The 20,381-nt window shown below is 38.1% G+C and overlaps 2 protein-coding genes across 2 annotated transcripts; both read right to left on the minus strand.

The window, feature by feature from the left end:
- Positions 1–13,077: 13,077 nt before the first annotated feature.
- On the minus strand, positions 13,078–16,357 carry LOC128863587 (transcription factor Adf-1-like). Its single transcript, XM_054102818.1, has 3 exons — positions 16,351–16,357; positions 15,277–15,411; positions 13,078–14,337 (listed from the first exon to the last, which is right to left on the minus strand). The coding sequence occupies exons 1-3, from the start codon at positions 16,355–16,357 to the stop codon at positions 13,952–13,954; spliced, it is 528 nt and encodes a 175-aa protein (XP_053958793.1). The 3' UTR covers positions 13,078–13,951.
- A 113-nt stretch (positions 16,358–16,470) lies between these two features.
- Positions 16,471–19,320, minus strand: LOC128862745 (probable serine/threonine-protein kinase yakA). The gene is made up of 4 exons (XM_054101451.1): positions 19,199–19,320; positions 18,510–19,132; positions 17,840–18,432; positions 16,471–17,714 (listed from the first exon to the last, which is right to left on the minus strand). Exons 2-4 carry the CDS (start codon positions 18,561–18,563, stop codon positions 17,177–17,179), a joined length of 1,185 nt encoding a protein of 394 aa, XP_053957426.1. The 5' UTR covers positions 18,564–19,132; positions 19,199–19,320; the 3' UTR covers positions 16,471–17,176.
- Between the last annotated feature and the right edge of the window lie 1,061 nt (positions 19,321–20,381).

Raw genomic sequence — 20,381 nt, forward strand, 5'->3', positions numbered from 1 at the left:
GTGTTTTTACATTGTGGGTATCAAATCAAAGCTACTGATGAGTGCTTTAATACAGAGTATTTTTTAGATCTCTGAGTGACCAGGGTCCCGAGATATAGCCGAAAAGGTGGACCAAGGTACCCTTGGATGTGTTTGTACAATATGGGTATCAGATGGAAGCTGTTGATGAAAGCTTTTAAGTGAAGTAATTTTTACTGCCCGTTTCCGGGATAAAGAAAGGAAATGGAGCTGGAGATGGAAGAGGAAAAGGAATAACTACAGGAAGAGGAAGAGGAAGAGAAAGAGGAAGACCACTTATTATCAAAAATTAAAAAAAAAAATTCTAAAACAATTTTAAAATGTTACATATACACTTTTTATATAAACGTTAATCTGAAGTCAGTTATGGTGAAAAATTCATTGTATCATTGCCGCCGTGATTGGTGATCGTTTCCTTAATTTTTTGCAGAAAGATGATGCTAATATGAGATATTACCTATATCATTCATATATTTACGTATTACCTGTGTACTCACAAATATACGGTTGAAGCAAATATATGTCAGTTTTTTTACTTCGCCTGGAAAAGTTTATATAAATTTAAGAAGAGTAAATAGAACTTATTTTATATCAGACTTCACGCAAAAAAGTCATTTGCACCTGAACACATAGCTGGGTTAAAACGGGGGGGAATAGAACAGTTCTCTTCTCCTTCTCCGCTTTTTCGCACACGTAATTATATGGGATGAGTGCACGATGGCACATAAAAAGTCACTGGAAGCGCTTGATAGGACATTACGAGATTTACGTAGTAAAAATGAAATGTTTGGTCGTGCCTTAGTGCTGCTGGCAGGTGATTTTAGACAAACACTGCCTCTTATTCCTCGAGCAACTGTAGCAGATGAATTGGCTGCATGTTTGAAATCATCATATTTGTGGAGACATGTTCAAACACTCAAACTAACTACAAATGTACGTGTTCTAATGCAAAATGATCCATCAGCTGCTGAATTTTCACAGCAATTATTGGATATTGGAAATGGCAAAGTTCCTGTCGATAATTTAACTGGCTTAATAACTTTACAACCAAACTTTTGTCAAATAAGTCAAACGAAAGAACAGGTAATTCAAAGTATTTTCCCAAATTTACCTCAAAATTACAAAAATCATGATTGGCTTAGTGAACGAGCCATCATGGCTGGCAAAAATAAAGATGTGAATGAAATGAATGCGGCTATTTTGGCTAACATACCAAGTCCAGAACAAACATATCGATCCGTTGACACTGTTACAAATCAAGATGATATTGTAAATTATCCCACCGAATTTTTGAATTCCTTTGATTTCCCTGGATTACCGCCACACATGCTAAACTTGAAAATAGGAGCACCGATTATTATGTTGAGAAACACAAATCAACCACGACTATGTAATGGCACTCGATTAACAGTTAAGAGATTGATGAATAACGCCATTGAGGCAACAATTTTGAATGGAAAATACTCCGGTGAAGATGTTTTAATACCGCGAATACCAATGATACCATCGGATATGCCGTTTGAATTCAAACGTCTTCAATTTCCTGTTCGCCTTGCATTTCCGATTACTATTAATAAGTCACAAGGCCAAACTTTATCAATTTGTGGTATTGATTTAGAATACCCATGTTTTTCTCATGGCCAACTTTATGTTTCATGCTCAAGAGTTGGTAAGCCATCGGTATTGTTCATTTATTCAACAACGCAAGGAAAAACGAAGAATATTGTATACCAAAGAGCATTACAATAAAAAAAGTAATAAAGTAAATCACATCAAACGTTTTTTAATTGCTACTACTATTTAAAACTTCTTTCATTACTATTCATGCGCGAGAATTTTTATAAAATATTTTTCGGCTTAATTTAATTAATTAATCTAGATTTTTTTAAAGACGACCAGCGGAACGGGCGGGTTTTCGCTAGTTGTGTATAATAAAAGGCTTAAAAGTAGTAAAAGAAGGTAGTCAGACTAGAAAGGTGGTGTGAGTTATATTACTATTGCGTGTCATTTGTTAACCACCAGCAGTTTTTAATGGTAAGGGGGGATTCGATTTTGTCGCAACTTGAAATATATGTATCAAAACGTTTATTAATTGCATTAAGTATTTTTGATGTGATTATTTTATTGTTCGCTTTTTATGTCGGGATTAGAGAACAAAAACAAATTTTAATCATCGAAAATCACTTTATTGTTTTTCAAAATATTCTCCATGAAGATCTATACACTTTTGCATGCGTTTGAACCAATTGACGAAGCACTTTTGCCACTCTGAATGAGGTACCTCCAAAACATGCATTCTGAATGCCGCAACCGCTTCTTCAGGTGTCGAAAACCGCTGACCTCTCAGTTTGTTTTTTACGTACGGGAATAAAAAGAAGTCATTCGGTGCCAAATCAGGACTATACGGCGGATGACCCATTAATTCGATGTTTTGGGTGCTCAAAAATGCAGTTGTTTGAGCCGATGTGTGAGAGCTCGCATTGTCCTGGTGAAGAGTGATCCGTCTTTGGCGATTGGTTTTCCTAATTTCTTGGAAGACAACTGGCAAACAAATGGTTGTGTACCACTCAGAATTTACTGTTCTGCGTTGTTCTAGTGGTACGGTTGCGGCATGTCCAGTTTTTTCGAATAACTGGCGACCATTTGCTTGGAAGTGCTTCGTGCGCGAACAATTTTTGTTGGATTTGGCTCATCTTGAAACACCCATACAGTCGACTGCTGTTTACTTTCGGGCTCATACGCGTAAATCCATGATTCATTACCTGTCACGATGTCATAGACGTGTTTCGAAGCCCCGCGATCGTATTTTTTGAGCATTTCCTTCGACCAATCGACACGAGCCTTTTTTGAGCGATTGACAAATTGTGTGGGATCCAACGCGAACAAATTTTTTTGACAGTCAAATGTTTATGCAATATTGAATGTAGCTGGTCCCACTAATGCCTAAGATTGTCACAATCTCACGATAGGTCACATGACGATCTTGCAATATCAGTTCGCGCACAGCATCAATGGTTTTCGGAACAACAACTGATTTTGGACGACCTTCACGAAATTCGTCTTGGAGTGAACTACGACCACGATTGAATTCACCATACCATCGATAAACACTGGTCCTTGATGGAGCTTCATCGCCAAAAAATGAATTAAGTTCATCCATGCAATGTTGCTGAGTTAATCCACGTCGAAAGTTGTAAAAAATAATCGCACGAAAATGTTCACGATTTAATTCCATTTTTGGACCGAGATGAATCTTTTAAGTTACTGTAAACAACACAAATAGCGCTGGTATTTCAAAACGTTCTGAGTACGTAAAAGACAAAAAATGCCAAACTTTGCGATATAACTGTCAGTTGCCAGATTGCAACACCAGGGTTGCCAAATCCCGAAATATAAAAGGCAAGGTAAAGGTATTATAAAGCTTTGAATTCGAGATGTATTTGGTATAATTACTATTTTGTGACCTGTATAAGGAAGTACATGATCGTAGTATTCTTCTCTCAAGCTTCTTTAGTCGTTCCATATATGAGGGTGAAATGTTGTACCAAATTGAGCAACCATATGTGAGTATCGGTCTTACCAGGGTTTGATACATTAATATTTTGACTTTCTTGTGCAGTAGTTTCGATGAAAACATTTTTTATAGATATGGAAAGCTCTTGCGGTCTTCTCGACTTGGAGGTTAATGTGGTCGTTATAGTATAAAAATTGATCAAGGTGAATACCGAGATATTTGACTCTCTCAGTGGTTTGAATAGGGATTCTGGTTTCGTTCGATATTATATTTAGATTTTTCCAGTTTTTTCTGATATTTGAGTTTCATCTTTTTATGGGTGGACGAAACAAAATAGTTTCGCATTTCTTTGTATTAATTTTAAGATGCCAGTTAGCTGCTAAATCTTCTACAATATTGTATATCAGTTGCAGATTTCTGCTAATATCCTCTATTGTTCTGTCTGGATGGTAAATGACAATATCATCAGCAAAGGCTATGATATTGTCTATTTTATGCAGCAAGTCAAGTATAAAGAGATTGAAAAGAACTGGGGCATTTACTATCCCTTGTTGCAAACCATTTGCTATATTAAATTCGCGGCTACTTTTCATATTATTTATATGTACTGAATTTTTTTTTTTTTTTTTACAGCTGTTATAAATGAGAATGGCGAGGTGAACCGGGAATTTATAGCCTATGACTTTAGATATCAGGCCTTCGATCCACACTTTGTCGAAAGCTTTTTCAATGTCTAAGAAGCAAGCTCCTGTGACATGTTTTTTATTCCAGCTCCAGTTAATTTCGGAGGTCAAAAGGTTAATTGCATGTATAGTTGAATGTCTATACAACGAAAATACAACGTTTCGGAATTCGTTAGTCCAAAATGTATATTTTTCGGCAAATGCTAAACGCGCCTTAATGTGGCGTGCTAATAGTCTTGGTACCGGCTTCCGCAAACAATATTTAAGTGTTCCGTCCTCGACCAAAATTTGATGTATTCGTCTATCGGTGACCTTAAGATTTAAATGGAGTTTGATTTCCTTGCAAGACATTTCTTTTTGAGCAGCCAGACGACGAATTTCTCGTTTGCATCTGCTGTCGATGTTAGTTGGCCTGCCGCTTCGTTTGAGTTGACCATATGTTTCTGGATTTTTAAGAAGGTTGCTAATGGTATTTCTATGCTGATTTACTCTAGCAGTAATTTCATGAATAATTTTACCACTTTCGTTTAGCCCTTTAATCAGACCACGCTCTTCATCGGATAAATGTCTTCCACGTGGCATTCTACAGATTAACCCATCAATAATTCAATTATTCTTTGTTCAAAAGAAGTAATCTGTTTGACTTACATTTTTACATTTTTCTTTATGATATCTATGCAAATAAAACAAAATTTTTTGGTAACTTACTCTCTATGCGTGCCAAATCAATTCTGATCTCTGATTGCACATGCAGTGCCGCTCAACTGAATAGGTTTGAAAATTATTTCCTCTATTTTTTCTTCTCTCTTTGTTCCTATGGCATTTTTTCCTTCTTTCTTTTTTGTTTTGAACATTCATTTGTTTACTCATAATATGACAAAAAAATGTAACGGGTTCTATGCAACGGTAAATCAGAATTTTGCTTTCATCGTGGAATTCGCTAAAAGTGTGGTCTATTTTTGGCTCATCTGATTAGGTTTGACAAACTTGACTCCACTTATTGATTGACTGCGTGATTGAAAGCATATAATTTCTTTGGTCTACTTAAATTTAAAGTAATTGCTACCATTTTTTTTAATATGGGTCGGGGAAAATCTTTAACCGGGTAAAAGGTCAAATTAAAGGCTATATTGAATCTGGCCTAAAACATAATGAAATAGCAAAGAAGATTGGTCGAAGCCAAAACGTGGTAAGCAAATTTCTTCGTAATGAAGCAGATTACGAGAAAAAAATGAAAGCAGGAAAAAAATATGCTACAACGGCATCAGAGAGGCGACTAATCCTTCGAACTGCTTCGAATTCCCGCCTCTCTGCCAGTAAAATCAGGGATGAATGCGGTGTAAATGCTAGTTTGGCAACGGTAAAACGAGTTATTCGGAGTGCTAAACACTTAAAGAGATTAAAAATAAAAAAAAACCTCCTCTCAATGATGCACGGAAGGAAGCGCGACTTCGATTTGCGCGGGATCAAATGACATGGAACTAGGAGTGGAAGGCTGTGGTCTTCTCCGACGAAAAAAAGTTTAATCTCGACGGACCGGATGGCTACAACTACTATTTTCATGATATGCGAAAAGAGGAATGCTTTTTGGGTCGTCATCACTCCTGTACAGGACGCGTAATGGTTTGTGGAGTCATATCGTTTTATGGAACTTGAGAGCTGCAGTTTGTTTCATCAAAGATGAATGCAAATGTCTACAAGACTGTGCTCCAAAAGGCTTTTTCCCAGTTTTCCGAAATTTTTGGACCTATTCAATGAACGTACCAACAAGACAACGCCCCCATCCATACAGCCCGGGTTACAAAACAGTGGATTAAGGACCAGAATGTCAACTTGCTCGAGTGGCCGCCATACTCCCCAGACATAAATATTATTGAGAACATTTGGGGAATTTTATCCAGGAGAGTGTATGAAGGGAGAAGACAATTTCAAGACTCGGCGACCCTGGTTGAAACGATTAAAAAAGCCTGGTCAACTATTTCACTGAGTGAAATTGAAAAATATTACGATTCCTTATCAACTCAAATGTTTGAAATAATTAAGAATAAGGGTGGTCATACCAAATATTAAATAATACAGAAATAGTGTCGTTTATTATTTAAGTTACCAAGTGCCATGAAATATTGCTGTGAATAATTTTTTTTTATAGTTTTGTTGGTCAATCCTATTCACTTGAGCCAAAAATAATGTAGATTTTCAGCTATGTTTTTGAAAATATAATAAAAAAATATAAAAACCAAACCAAAAAAAAAAAAAACCTTTGTATTTTATAAATAATTGATCGTTTTACTTAACAAAATTTATTTGGTGTAAATCCGAGTGGTCGTTATGAAGATATTATGTTTTAAGTCTAAAAAAGAGGTCAAACCTATTCAGTTGAGCGGCACTGTATACTTATTTCATATGAAAACTAAATCTCGCAACACAAATTTGTAATAACGGTACTAAGAATAATGACCAAAGAAGAATAGAAGAAGCGAATAGTTAAGTTGGATTGCAAATACAGACTTTGGCATACCAAACAAAAATGTACCGTTACTATCAAGAAAGATATCGGTATAAAAAACTTTCCACATATCTTATTTCTGTGAGGTATAAAAAAAAATAATAATCGAAAGTTAAATGTGCGTACCCCGCAAATTTGAAAATTCACCTTATTTTTTGAACACACCTCGTATATATGCGCATTACGAATATGACAAAACCACAATGGAGAATCATTGAAGGTTGTTTATAACAACCTATATTTTTTATTATACTTTACTCTTACATTATGCGAAAATTTTCCTTTCGAGCCCCCAACAACTTGTCGTTAAGATGCGATATTTTTGTACAAAGCAGTGATAACCTATGCACCTACCATTTTTACGTACTGATGGGGGTAGCAGGAATCCGTTCACGAGTGCTATCGACAGAAGCACGTAAAAGCATGCATGTATAGTACACACACACATATGTACACATGTTTGTATTGTTGCATGTTTTGAAGTCATTTTGTGGCATTGCACTGATGTGCCCTAGCACTTGACGCAAACAACAGGTTGTCGACAACTGCACGCAGCTCAAGCAGACAAATCATATGCAATAATTTTCAGCGAAACATATTTACATACACAACTCAAAATAAATAAAAGGCATATATTTTTAAACATCATTATTGAATTTCAATTTATTTGCACATACAAACATGCATACTTACATACATACATTTGTAAGTGTGTGCAGAGTGTTTTTGTATTTAATTTGATGATTAATTATTGTGGTTTAAAAACTACTAAGCCTATAGAACATTGAAATAATAACTTATGTAATATATGTATTTTTATGAAGAAATCTGATATTGCACGGCCAAAGAATGCACGGCCAAAAAATTAGAAACACCTAAGTTGAAATTCTCAAAATTTAAAAATCTTTAGATGCAGATCCGAAGCTTATTTGGATATTGCATTGGAGTGTTCTTTCCACATGGTGGGTTCCAAGCCAGACCCAAAGCTTGGAGGCTCACTGCGTCTTCGTGGAAAGGGCCAAGTGCTGCAGAACCTGTCAGCGTTCGGGATTTTTAGCTGTCACCAGCGAGCGCACGACAGAAACAGCTGACGGGCTATTTTGGATTCGGCCAAAACCGACATAAGGCTTTAGCGCCACCTAAGTAAGTAAATTAGGTACAGATTTTTATGAATAAATTTGTCAATGTCCAATTCGAATAAAAATAAAAAAATGCAATTCCATACCAACTGCTGGATTTTGTGATCTTGGAATTTCCAATGAGACGCATTTTCTTCTCGATAGCTGCGTAATAGGCCGGGTCGATTTGTGGGGAGGCAAAAAAATCGCCCATTGCTCTGTAAAAATCAAATTCTAGGAATCAAAATAAGAAACTTTGCCGAAGAAACCATACCTCTAAAACGAATTCTGATGCCCCCAAATTTGGGTCGAACTTTTTAGTTTCTTTTCTCATGTAAAGGCCAAAAATGGTGATATTTTGAAATAATTGTATGGGGAACCCCCCAGCGTGTGCCACTGGCATGAAAGGATCGGCCGTTCAAAGTTAGTGGGGGTCGGTCATACATTTGGACTCGATTAGAGCACTCTAAATGGGTCAAAGTGGGATTTTTCGTTCGACCCAAATTGGGGGATATCAGAATTCGTTTTAGAGGTATGGTTCCTTCGGCGAAGTTTCTTATTTTGATCCCTAGAATACGATTTTCACAGAGCAATGAGCGATTTTTAGATCGGCCCGCCCTACAGCGTAACCTTCAAAATTTCCATAATAACATAAGAATGATACATTACCAGGTTTGGCCATCTAAATCAGAATTGTGAGAGTAACTTTGACCCAATATGGCTGTCTTGCTTGGAGGAGGCAAATAATACTGAGCACTTTCTCTGTGAGTGTCCTGCCTTTGCTAGAGCAAGGCTACGAGTTTTGGGTTCCCATGTCATGAGAATGAGTAATATTCGTTCTCTAAAACTGGAGGATATTTACAGATTTACCAAAGAATCTGGAAAATTCTCGCAGGACTAACTACCTCTGTCTCTGTCTCTGTTCGTTTCTCTATATCTTTCTCTGATTTTTCGTGTTTCTTCCTTGACTATCTACCGTCTTTCCAGAGCTCTAAATACAATGGGTTTTTAGCCTGAGTGTTTTAGGAGCCAGCTCTTGGTGCTCTTTGGCTCGACCAATTCAAATTTCAATTTTCAACTTCGGCTGTCACGACACGACAGCAGAATTCTGCCCGCCCATTTCACATGTATTCACACACTCGTCCAATCAGTCGTTGTTCAGGGGCCAACGAAATAAAATGGGGACTGGCTGCCTTGATTTGTTTCGTATATCACCACCACAATCTCAGTTTTTTCATAAACAAACCGCAAATCAGCTGATTCCATCAAAGTCGCTGAGAGCCGCTTAACGGTCTGTTGTTGGCCACACCTCTGCAACCTGTATTTACTAACAAATTGAAAGCTAACTTGCACGTTTTAGTACGGCACCTTGTCATGTCGGTCTCCTTGCCGCGGGGATGAGGCTTAAGTGGTGATTTAACCCCATGTTATGAAGATTAACTTACCACGAACTAAAAGGGCAGCTCCATACAGGAATTGGGTATCCACCCATCCGCGGAGTACCGTACCGACAACCTGGCAGGAGGTATAAAATGCATTTTTCTACAATGTGGAGGTTAACGATGGATGTTTCTGCCCGAGGTAACCCACTTTCGGGAAATCCTCCCGTCGAACAATCGACGGCTCGGTCATCGGATGTGCAGGCCCCAAACCCCACACCCCCCTATGACCGGAACTGACACCCAGGGAGGAAGCGAAGCACTAGTGGTGAAACATGGCACATTGGCTATGCCAATGGAGAGCCGAGTGAGTGTGAGCAATACACCGTCGCCGTTTCTCACTGGCCTAACTATCTCTGTCTCTATTCTTTCCTATCTCTTTCTCTGATACTTTTCTCCTTCCCTCCTTGACTATCAACAGCCTTTCCAGAGCTTGAAATACAATGGGCTTTTTAGCCTGAGTGTTTTAGGAACCACCAAACCTCCTGGTGCTCCTTGGCTCGACCTTTTCAAATTTCAATTTCATTTCACGGCACTAAATACTTCCTGGGATTTCACATCGTACGAAAATGTACGACAGGGGTTGTTTCACATTAGACCTTATCCTGCGCTTTCATGCATTTTTATATGTTTTTGGAATTCTCGTAAAGCTATGATAGGTTTTACAATTACAGTTCCGTCAAAAGGGGACACAAAAACTTGCTTGGCCTTCAATGAAAATTTTCGTCAAATACGTTTAGCACTCAATGTGTTAAAGGCTCGAAAACCCCATACATAGTCACAGAAAATATAATGCTATGCGGAGAGCGCTGCAGTGACGTGCTAGCCCTTTTTTTGCGTCATACTGAAGAATTTAATGTGGACGAGTTCTGCCCAACAAATCGCTCAACAATCGTTTGCGCACTTATTTCGACAGTCGAATAATCAGCCGGTTAGACTATCGATATTACGCCGAGCCAATCATGAAACACTCCCAAGATATAGTATGGGTATTTTTCAATAACTCTATACAACGATTCCCGTTATATGTATTCCCATAAGTGCAAGCATTCTTGTTAATCCCCTAAATTTAACCGGTTCAGTACCGCAGTTACAGCTTCTTTGATCTTCTGATGCCATTTCATCTTGAAGAATAAGCAAAAGTCGCGGAGAACAATTCTGAAGCTATAGGTGGGTGCCTTTTCTCGTCAAAAATTCGTACATAATGAACATGTAAAATAGGCCGGCGTAAAAATACAGTCGTTTGCGACGAGTTCGAAGCGTACACGGAAATTGTACGCTTGCAGCCACTGCAACATTGAACTATCCACACGCTGTCTGTCCGTCATATTCACGAAGAATGATGACGCGGACATCGAAAAATATGTCAATGCATGTCATAATATGTCATATGCATCCTTGCTTTCGTTGGTTCCTCCCCACCCACTGCTGACTTGGTTTATGAGCGCTGGGTCCTTTGCTGGTGCTTGCCCAAGCTCTCGTCCAAGTTGTGGTATGCGTCTTAATCTTGTTCCACAAATGGAGACACCTACAATTTTGTGTTGCCTCCAAACAGTAAATGATATTTTGTGAGAAATTTATTCATAGCTTAAATATACTCGAAAATTTACCATTGTCTGCCGAGGGGCGATCAGTATTAGAAGAAACCCTTTCTATCATTTCGGTATTTCTTGACCGCAGTGGGTTTCGCAATAGGAGCCTACCAAAAATTTGCATGTGAAGCAGTAACACAGTTATCGAACAAGATTCGCCGTAGCGAGTATGGCTATACCTCATAAAACTGGTATAACTCCATTATTTTCAATGCTGCCAAATCTCTCTTCTGATATTAGACAACTTTCATTAGACCGCGTTCATACAGGATCATTTTTGTTGCTTTAACTTGGCAAATTCAACCTTGCAATTGTTAATTTTTGGTCTACAGTCAACAACAACATAAAGAAGAACGAGAACAGAAATGGTGTAGCCAGAGCGCGAGCATCACAAGTAACGAGTTGAAGCAACAAATTATGAATGTCTAAATTTTCTTTAATTTTTTTTCTATGAATATCCGGAATTTTAAAAACAAGATCCCGAAAATAGCGCGACCGTACAAATCGAAAATTTTCAGTCCCAGTTGGTGGATGGGTTTACCGCATGCAATAATAAGGGCCGTATTATAGCATTGGCAGACGGCGGCGTTAGTTCGGATTACCAGGGCAGTTAATCTGATTGAAATTGAATTGTGACAGATTAGTGAGCAGTTGATTTGTTCATTGGATAGTTTTGTCAGTAAAAATAGGACCACAGGCAATAAATGCTGACCAGATACTTAATAATAATAATTTATTAAAAACAAAAACTTTAGAAATTTAAAACAATACAATTTCGAACGTTTTAGTGCAAACTAGCATTGAAACCAGCCTTTTTTGTTCTGCCTTTTAAAAGTTTAATTAGTTTTCATTATTTTTCTTCTTGATTGGCGTGATAACCGCTTATGCAATTTTGGTCGAGTTTAACAAAGGGCGACAATCGTTTCTTTCTAGTGCTAACCGGCGCCAGTTGGACACACCAAGTGTTCTTTCTGAGCCCTTTCTCTTCCTCTGCTGCCACCAGCTGGTACCGCATCGACATGGACGACATGACCCAGCCAGCGTAGCCGCTGGATCTTAATTCGCTGTGCTATGTCTATGTGCTCATAAAACTCATACAGCTAATTGTTCCATCGCCTGCGCTATTCGCCGTCACACACTCCAAGGGACGCCTCATCGGATGCTTCTGCGCCATACGTTAGGACGGGCATAATGAGAGCCTTGTTGTTGTTGTTTTAGCAGTAACTTTTCCCTGTCAGTGTAGTGTAATCACCGGTCGTCTTCGTCTAGCTCATCTTACGGTAGGCCCAGGAAACTAACTGTTTCGACAGGTTGGGTCCAGAGGGAGAGGGGTGTTAGGTGATTGGGTTTTAAAGGGCGTGTGAAAAGGTGGTTAGTGTCGTGCGGGGTGCCTTTACACTTAGTATGTCGGGGTCGATTCTGGATAAGTAGGAGTTTAACCTTCTACAGTATCCAGAACATAATTGGGCGAAGGTTACGCGGGACTCTCGGGGAAGTTGGAGCTCGTCGTTTGCGATTGGTGGGGGTTGGACTCCGATAACGGCATTCGGAGGTCGGGAGCTTGTGAAGGTGATAACAGTCTCCCGGTGAATGTCGTTTATGGCCTGTCTGTACACTGTCCGATCCAGTAGCTGTCTGTCGGTTTTGTCTTGGATCTCGTTCGCGTAATAGAGGAAATGTCTCCTAACGTGCCTAGGAGGTGGCTCAGGCTCAAGCAGGTGTCTGCATGGGTGAGGCATGCGGTAACACCGTAACAGAAACTGCTTGTTAAGCAATTTGTTATGCTCCTTCACAGGCAGCATGTGGGCCTCGTCGTGTAGGAGTTGTATCGGGGGCATCAAGAGACATCCTGTCGCGGTCCTTATTGCAGGTCTGAAGCTTCGTCCACTGCGAATCACTGGTTCCAGGCGACCAGACAGGCGCAGCATAGTTTAGAACCGATCGGCCTATTGCTTTGAAAGTCGACAGCACCATTTCCTTGTCTTTGCCCCAAGTGCAGCCGGCAAGCGACTTGGGAGCCTTGCAGAGTGTTAATTTTGTTCGTCGATGACTTTACTACTCAATAGCGACTTAGTCCAAAGTAGCACTTCTCGACATGTTAACGGTGTTAAAGTAAGTTCCTAAATAAACGAAGTCTCTTACGAGGTTCTAAGGGTACGAGCAGAGTGAGCGCTGATGCCGAGCGGAGCCGAGCCGAGCTTATTGATGCTTATTTTCATGCGAGAAGAAAATTTGTATATAACACAGTGAATGCGAGAATCAGCGCTGAAATTCTGTTTATTCCATGTGTTTTGCTCTTATGTCATTTAATTTTGTTGTTCATTTGTGTTAATAAAATTGCTGTACACGGTAATGGATTCATCTGATGAAGAGTATTTTGCTTAATGCAATTATTAACACAAAAGAGTTTGGAAAACATCCAATTACAGTAAAAAGGAATGAATTTGGTGAATTTCATCATTTATATAATGATTTAAGAAAATATCCAGCTAAATTTCAACAATATACCCGAATGAAAATTGAAACATTTGATTACATTCTGGACAAGATAGGTGTGAAACTAAACAAGAACTGGACAAATTTTAATAAGGTGCCAGTAACTTCTTGCGAAAGATTGATAGTGACTCTGAGGTAAAATAATTCTTTAATACTTTGTTTAATTCAATTATATTTCATGTAATAATTTGTATTTATAAAAAACTATTTATGTATCGAGTCAGTGTAATAAATTGGCGTCTTTTTTGCTGTTTGTATTTGGTCCAATAATGGCTCACTTCCAATTTGTATGGAGGCAAATGATGAAGTGGTTGGTTCATTTGTGATTTCAATTGGCACAAATGTGCTGGACTGAAAATGTCCTGATGTGCTCAAATCAATTGAGTACACGTTCTCAGAGGAGGTGCTAATTGGAGAGAAAATTGTTTCATAGCGTGAGCGTTCGTTGCACAGTTCTGTGTATTCTGCATTTCCATCCTGGATAAACATTTTTTTTCCGGCTCCAATTTCCGAATATGCGGCAGTAATGTTAAAAAAAAGGCCTCATCTTCGTCCAAGACTGTTTTTTTTTCTGAATTTCTTTTTTCAAGCAAAAGTAATTTTTTTTTCTATTTCTAACAGTTCGGCACTGCTGCTGTTCGCAGTCCGTTTCCTCTTTGGGCATGATTCAGGGTTTGTTTCAAAGCTTTCATACATTTCCTCACTTTCCTCAAATTGTGATGTGTTGTGGACGTCTTCATTTTCATACTCCTCCACCTGACTTTTCTTAAATTTCCCTGGCTTTAAATTTCCACTTAAATTTCTATATTTCATCTGATCCTTTAAAAAAAGGAGAGACTGGAAGTATGGCCAAGTTGAAGTGATTTGTGATGCAGTGTCATCAGCATCACCAGACTTTGGTGTTGGAAACTTCCTCAGTTCACTCCGGAATTGGTCGCGCAAATATTTCCATTTTTTCTTCAAATCTTCCTCTGAAAAAAAAATTTTTCATATTACAAACATTTTAACAAAAGACAATCTCTTTATTTAGATATTTGGCTACTGGTGCATCGTTTGCGTCGCTGGCTTTTTCGTTTAGACTTGGCAAATCAACTGTTGGACTAATTGTAAAAGAAACGCTATGGGAGGAGTTATTTCCTGTCCATATGCCGCCGCCAACTAAAAACCACTTGGAAGAAGTTGCAGCGCAATACTGGAATTTATGGAACTTCCCAAATTGCATTGGTGCTATTGATGGAAAGCACATACATACATACGTATTAAGTATCCAGCAAGTTCTGGCTCATTGTCTTATAATTACAAACATTTTTTTCCATTGTGTTACAAGGTATTTCCGATGCCAACTGCAAATTTATTGCGATCGAAGTTGGAGGGTATGGAAAGCAAAGTGATGGTGGTACTTTCAGTTCTTCTCAAATTTATAAACTTTTAAAAACTGGGGAACTACAGGTACCGCGAAGCACAAGTCTACCAAATACTAACCAAACTTTGCCATATGTTTTTCATGGTGATGAAGCCTATCCCCTTTTGGAATGTTTATTACGGCCATATAGCAGAAAAGACTGCACTGAAGACCACGAGTATTTTAATGCGCGCCTTTCAAGGGCTAGAAAGTGCATTGAATGCGCTTTTGGACTTATAAATGCCAAATTTAGAATTTTATGGAAACCGATAGAAACCGATCCTTCCCTTGCCAAAGTAATTATTAAGGCAATTTGCCTACTGCACAATATTATCATTGATCGAGAGGGTTTGGATGAAAACTTGAGAGAAGAAGTTGAGAAGCAAAACACAAAAGAACCGCAAAATGAAATCAATAAAACTAGCGTCAAGAATAGTAGATTAATAAGAGATCACTTTTGTAACTATCTATGCCTCAATAAACTCAAATAATATGTAATATTACTTACTTGGTACTTTTATTTCTGCTACAACCGATGTCCACAGTTTTTCCACACAAACACGATTGTGATACAATTTGTTTTTTTGGTCCCACAAAGCAGGCCGGGAAAAAATTTCACTTATTATTTGATTGATATCCACTTCTGTTTATTTTTAAACCATTAAAAAACACAACTGCACTCTAAAACGTAAACATCAACAATGCAAAAAAGCGCGCAAAACGCTTTGAAACTGTTTTCTCGCACTCATCGGCTTTGCTCTCTGCTCTTGTCGGCGTTCATTGTGTTATACACAAGCTTATTTGTATTGACTTGTATGTAATCAATTTTATCGCGCCGACAATATTTATCGCATTGACAATCTCGGCTCGGCTTTCAGCGCTCACTCTGGTCGCACCCTAATACATCCATTTTTCATTCACAACAGGTATTAACTGTTGTTTGTCGGCAGTGCTGCCATCGAAAACTCCCTTAATCCGATCATGGGAATTAAGTCTAATAGTTCAGCCGGATTAGTTGCACTTAGATAAAACAGCATAAACATTCCTAATACATATGCGGGGAATGCTGCTGAAGTAACAGTACTTGGCCGGATATAAATCCAGGTCGTTCCGGTTACGCAGAACCGACTGTGGGGGGAACGTTTCGAATTAAGTCGTTAATCCCGCTTAACACCACCGTCTGTTTATGCTATTACGGTTCTGTTACTTTTTTAATGAGCTGTTGCTGATAATCAGCTGTTTATTGCCGAAGTTGTACCGCGCCGAACGTATTCTTTGAAAATATGGGCCCATAACTTCGTTTCAGTTGAACTTAAACTTTGCTCTAAAAGCAATAAATAGACAATATTAAATTTCAAAGCAGTATTTATTAAATAAAAACTTACTTTTCCCCGTTTCATTTCAATTGCGCAAAATGTGGCCTATAAAAAATAAGGAATCTTTATTGTTTTTGATACAAAGCACTATAAAAAATACTTTTCAACAATCTTACCTTACTCCAACAAGTGAAGTCGTAGTCCTTATGCAGTAAAGCACATTCATCACAAAAAAATCTCCTCACTTCGAGTCTCGAGTTAGTTACCGCTCATAGTTCGATGAACGCAAACTGTATGAAGATAAAAAATATTACGGCTAATTTTTCCAAGAAATCACTCCCATTCAATATTTTAACGTTGATTTGAAAGAAAATTGAATCGTAGAATGATTTGAAAATTGTTCTCCAAAATACCGTTCTTTAATTCAAATAAACATGATACACATACGCTATTCACATATACAAATGTAATTTGCAATAGCACCAGACAAATTGGAAATCTCAATGAATGATTTACATTAACGTTTTTCTTTTACAATTTATTTTCTATACTTTTTAGTGGCGTTAATAAGATTGGGTCATGCAATTTTGCCGAAGATTTTTCTTTCTCAAACAAAACAACCCAACGAACATTCTTCGTTTCTTCAGACATTTTCAAAATAATATGTAGTAATTGATAAGCACGCACATATCCACGTATTAGGTGTATATATAAAAAAAAGAGTTATTATAAACATATGATTAGATAATCTTTCTGTTATAATTGATTGAAATACAGTTAGATTAAAATTTTAAACAAAGAAAAAAATGGTTTTCTGCTTTTGTAAAATTGTCTGTGAAATGATATAATCGGCCAATATTGTATTTTTAATGTTTTTGCATACGAGCTTACATGCGTTTTCTAAGGCCAGTCTGAGTTATTATGGGACAGAATATTATTTGGACAACTAAAATATTGGCAAAATTTAATCAAGCAATGTATCAGAAAACTAAAAATCGCAATTGGACCGACCCAGCAACGCATTGAGCATTAATAACAAAAGATTTTGGCGATGACGGCGACGTGTGAGTGTTTTGTAGACGTTCAACCGCGTTACCGACGCATCTGAAAGCCAACCGAGCCATCAGGGCCGCGTGGCAAACGTAGAATGGTCTCTTGCTGTTGCTGTCTTAATGCCGAAGACGATACACTGCCACCGACCACGGGCGACCAAGTTTGGTGTTGAGTCTGCGGCTGAGCCTTTGGATGTTGATGCTGTTGCTGGGGCGTAGTCGGTAGCGGAAGTGGCAGCAGCGCTGACATTGAACGAGAGTTATAAGCGGGTGGTATCTGCTGTTGTTGTTGTTGCTGATGCTGTTTCTGTTGTTGTTGCATATAATAATAATTAGCTTGTTGCTGTTGCTGTTGTTGCTGCTGTTGTTGTTGTTGTTGTTGCTGTTGCTGTTGCTGATGGTTGTAGTAGTTATTATATAGATTACTACCACCGACACCACTACCCCCACCAGCATTGCTGCCGGACTGACTGACTTTTGGGGAGTTTGTGTTGCCCTTGTACGTATTATTTATGCTGGCAATCGTGTTAACAGCTACGGTTGTTGTTGCGGATGAACTATTTGCAGAGGTTGGCGACCTGAAAAAATTGCAAATCATAATTTTAGACACGTTATCATATAAGTATGTGCATACAAAATATGTTGGGCAAAGTGCAAAAAAATACATTTTTTTTATGCCCATCATTTTGTTATTTCTACTCACCCCACATCGTCTTCGGGATTTTTCGCAGAACCGAGAATGCGCAAACGCGCCTCAGCGTACTCTTGCTCGCGTTGCTGCAACGTTTTGATAGGTTGGCGCGGCTTTATGCCGTTGTTACGCGGTTCCATCGATTGAGTTGGACGACGCAGTATCTTCACTGTTTGCAAGTTAGTTGGTGTCGCATAAGTTGTAGACTGGTATTCATCGGCAGGTTTGTGCAGCAACATCATTACCGGCTGAAATGAAGCGGCCATATCATCGAGTGGTGATTGCAAATCCGCAGTTCCAGCAGCAGCCCCAGCTGTTGTGCCTGAAATATTACTACCACTGGCATTTTGTATATTTGCATTGCGCTGTAGCAGTTTCATCGGAACGGTTGCGGCGACAGCAGGTGTTGGAAATTCTACTTTCGAGAGCGTAAATTGGTTGGGTTCAACTGTTGAAGTTGTGTTTGTTGTTTGTGGAAACACTGCTAATGAAGATGCAGGTGCGCTTGCTGAACTTGTTGGCAAATTTGAGCACTGTTTGGCACTATCGGTTTTTTGTTGCGTATCCCGTTGTTTTTGCTGTATCTTCTGGAGTGTGTTTGTCAACTAAGAATCGATAGTATAATAAAACATGTTATTTGAATATTTTTCATAAACAAAACAGTTATGAAGGCACTACTTACACCGACTTCATCAATTTCTTCCCAATTGTCTAGCACCTCGTCACCATTGGACATTTCTGGCTGACAGCGAACGGTGGGTTTGTGTGCACAAAGTTTTTACACCTTGTTTTTTTCACACGGTATTGACTATATCCCAATTTGACGAATTTATGCAGCGATTAAATCGCAACACAGCAATTTGTCTTCCGAATATTTTTACTGTCTGTCACTCTTCCTACTTTTCGCCTTTTGTTCGCTGCTTACGCTAAATTGAAGTCTGCTGCTGCTGTAGCTCTGCTGCCTCTTTGCCTTGCCTTTCACTTTCGTCTTTTCCTTCTACTGCTGCTCGCACTGCTCCGCATACATTCCTTCATGAATAATCCATGTGAAATTTTTAAATTGCTATTTCTGACGATTTTATTATTTCTTTTGCTGTTGATGGTTGGCACAACGTCAAAAACGGTAGCAATAATTATATCGCTGCTTCCTTTATTACGTTTGCATACACCAACCGTGCTGCTCCTGCTGCTTCCACTACTTCCAGTTCCTCGTTGCGTCTTCGCTATTTCTTTCGCTTCAGCCAGCGTTGCAAATTTTCCACTACACAATGCCTTTTCGCTATTCCACAATGGGCTTTTACCTATCTGCAGTTTTAAATTAGAATCAAATTACACAAACTGATTTAAGCTTTTTCACTTCGAATTTCCCACATTTACTCCATGAATTAAAAAATTGTGTGATTTTTAAGGTGGAATATTAGATTTCTATTCTCCACTACTGCCGTTGCTGCTGCAACTCCGCTACTTCCACGAATCACGGCTATGACGATAAAGAAAGAAACGATGAGCAATCACAAGCAAAGAATAAAATAAAAATAAAAGAAAAATGTGGGCTGTGGATCAAGACGAGGTCTGTTCGTATACAATTTTAAGATTATTCTAAACCAAGTTCGGTACCATTACTGTTTAGTAAAATAGCAGTAATACCTTTTTCTTTTTTAACGACTGTTTCCAAAATGATAAAACATTAAATAATGATCTTAAGTCACAATTATTGTTGTATAATATTATATAAAAGTATACGAACAGACGCATGCAAGAAGGGTCTATCAAGAATGACAGAATACAATATTACGCCTTTCCAAGGGCCGCGACGTCAGTACAGAAAATAAACAAACCAAAAGAAGAGCTAAAATATGTGAAAGTGAGTGGGAAGCAAATAATATGGAATATATCGAACACACAAACAGTTCCAGGGGCATGTATTTTCGCTCAAAGGGTTGTTTATTTTCTATACTGACGTCAAATTCGTCACGAACAAAGTAGCGCTTCTCTGACAACTCCATCATCTGTCATACGTATTTGTAGTGAAGTAATTTATATGACCTTTAATTTTTCTGTATGCTAATTTTCATATATTGAATAATATATCGTCGCTGACTTAATACGTTTTTAACTTAGTTTTTTTCAACAAAAAAATTCGTTCTTGAATAGTCAAAGCTTAAAATTCAAAATCCTATAAAATGTTAGCTTTAAGGCGTTAGGGGTAGTCAGGGGCCCAAAAAAATTATGATTTTCATAAAATTTTTGTTTTTTGCTAGTCAATTGCTTTATTTTACAAAAATAAAAACATAACTTTATTTGTTAATATTTAAATATTTATATGTAATATAAGTAAAATCGATATGAAATAATTCAACTTTGAGAGTGAAAGGACTACCTCAGTTAACAAAAACACAAACGGGTTAATGTGCACCAATAAAAAATATTTATTTTCGTTTTGTCAAATAAGTGTACATCAAATACTTCTTCCACTTTGTTTAAACCACTTTGATATAAACGGATCGTTGCATAAATTGTATAAAATACTATATTCCTCTAGATATATTGTAGG

This window comes from Anastrepha ludens, chromosome 5 (assembly GCF_028408465.1).
Source record: "Anastrepha ludens isolate Willacy chromosome 5, idAnaLude1.1, whole genome shotgun sequence".
Classification (NCBI taxonomy): domain Eukaryota; kingdom Metazoa; phylum Arthropoda; class Insecta; order Diptera; family Tephritidae; genus Anastrepha; species Anastrepha ludens.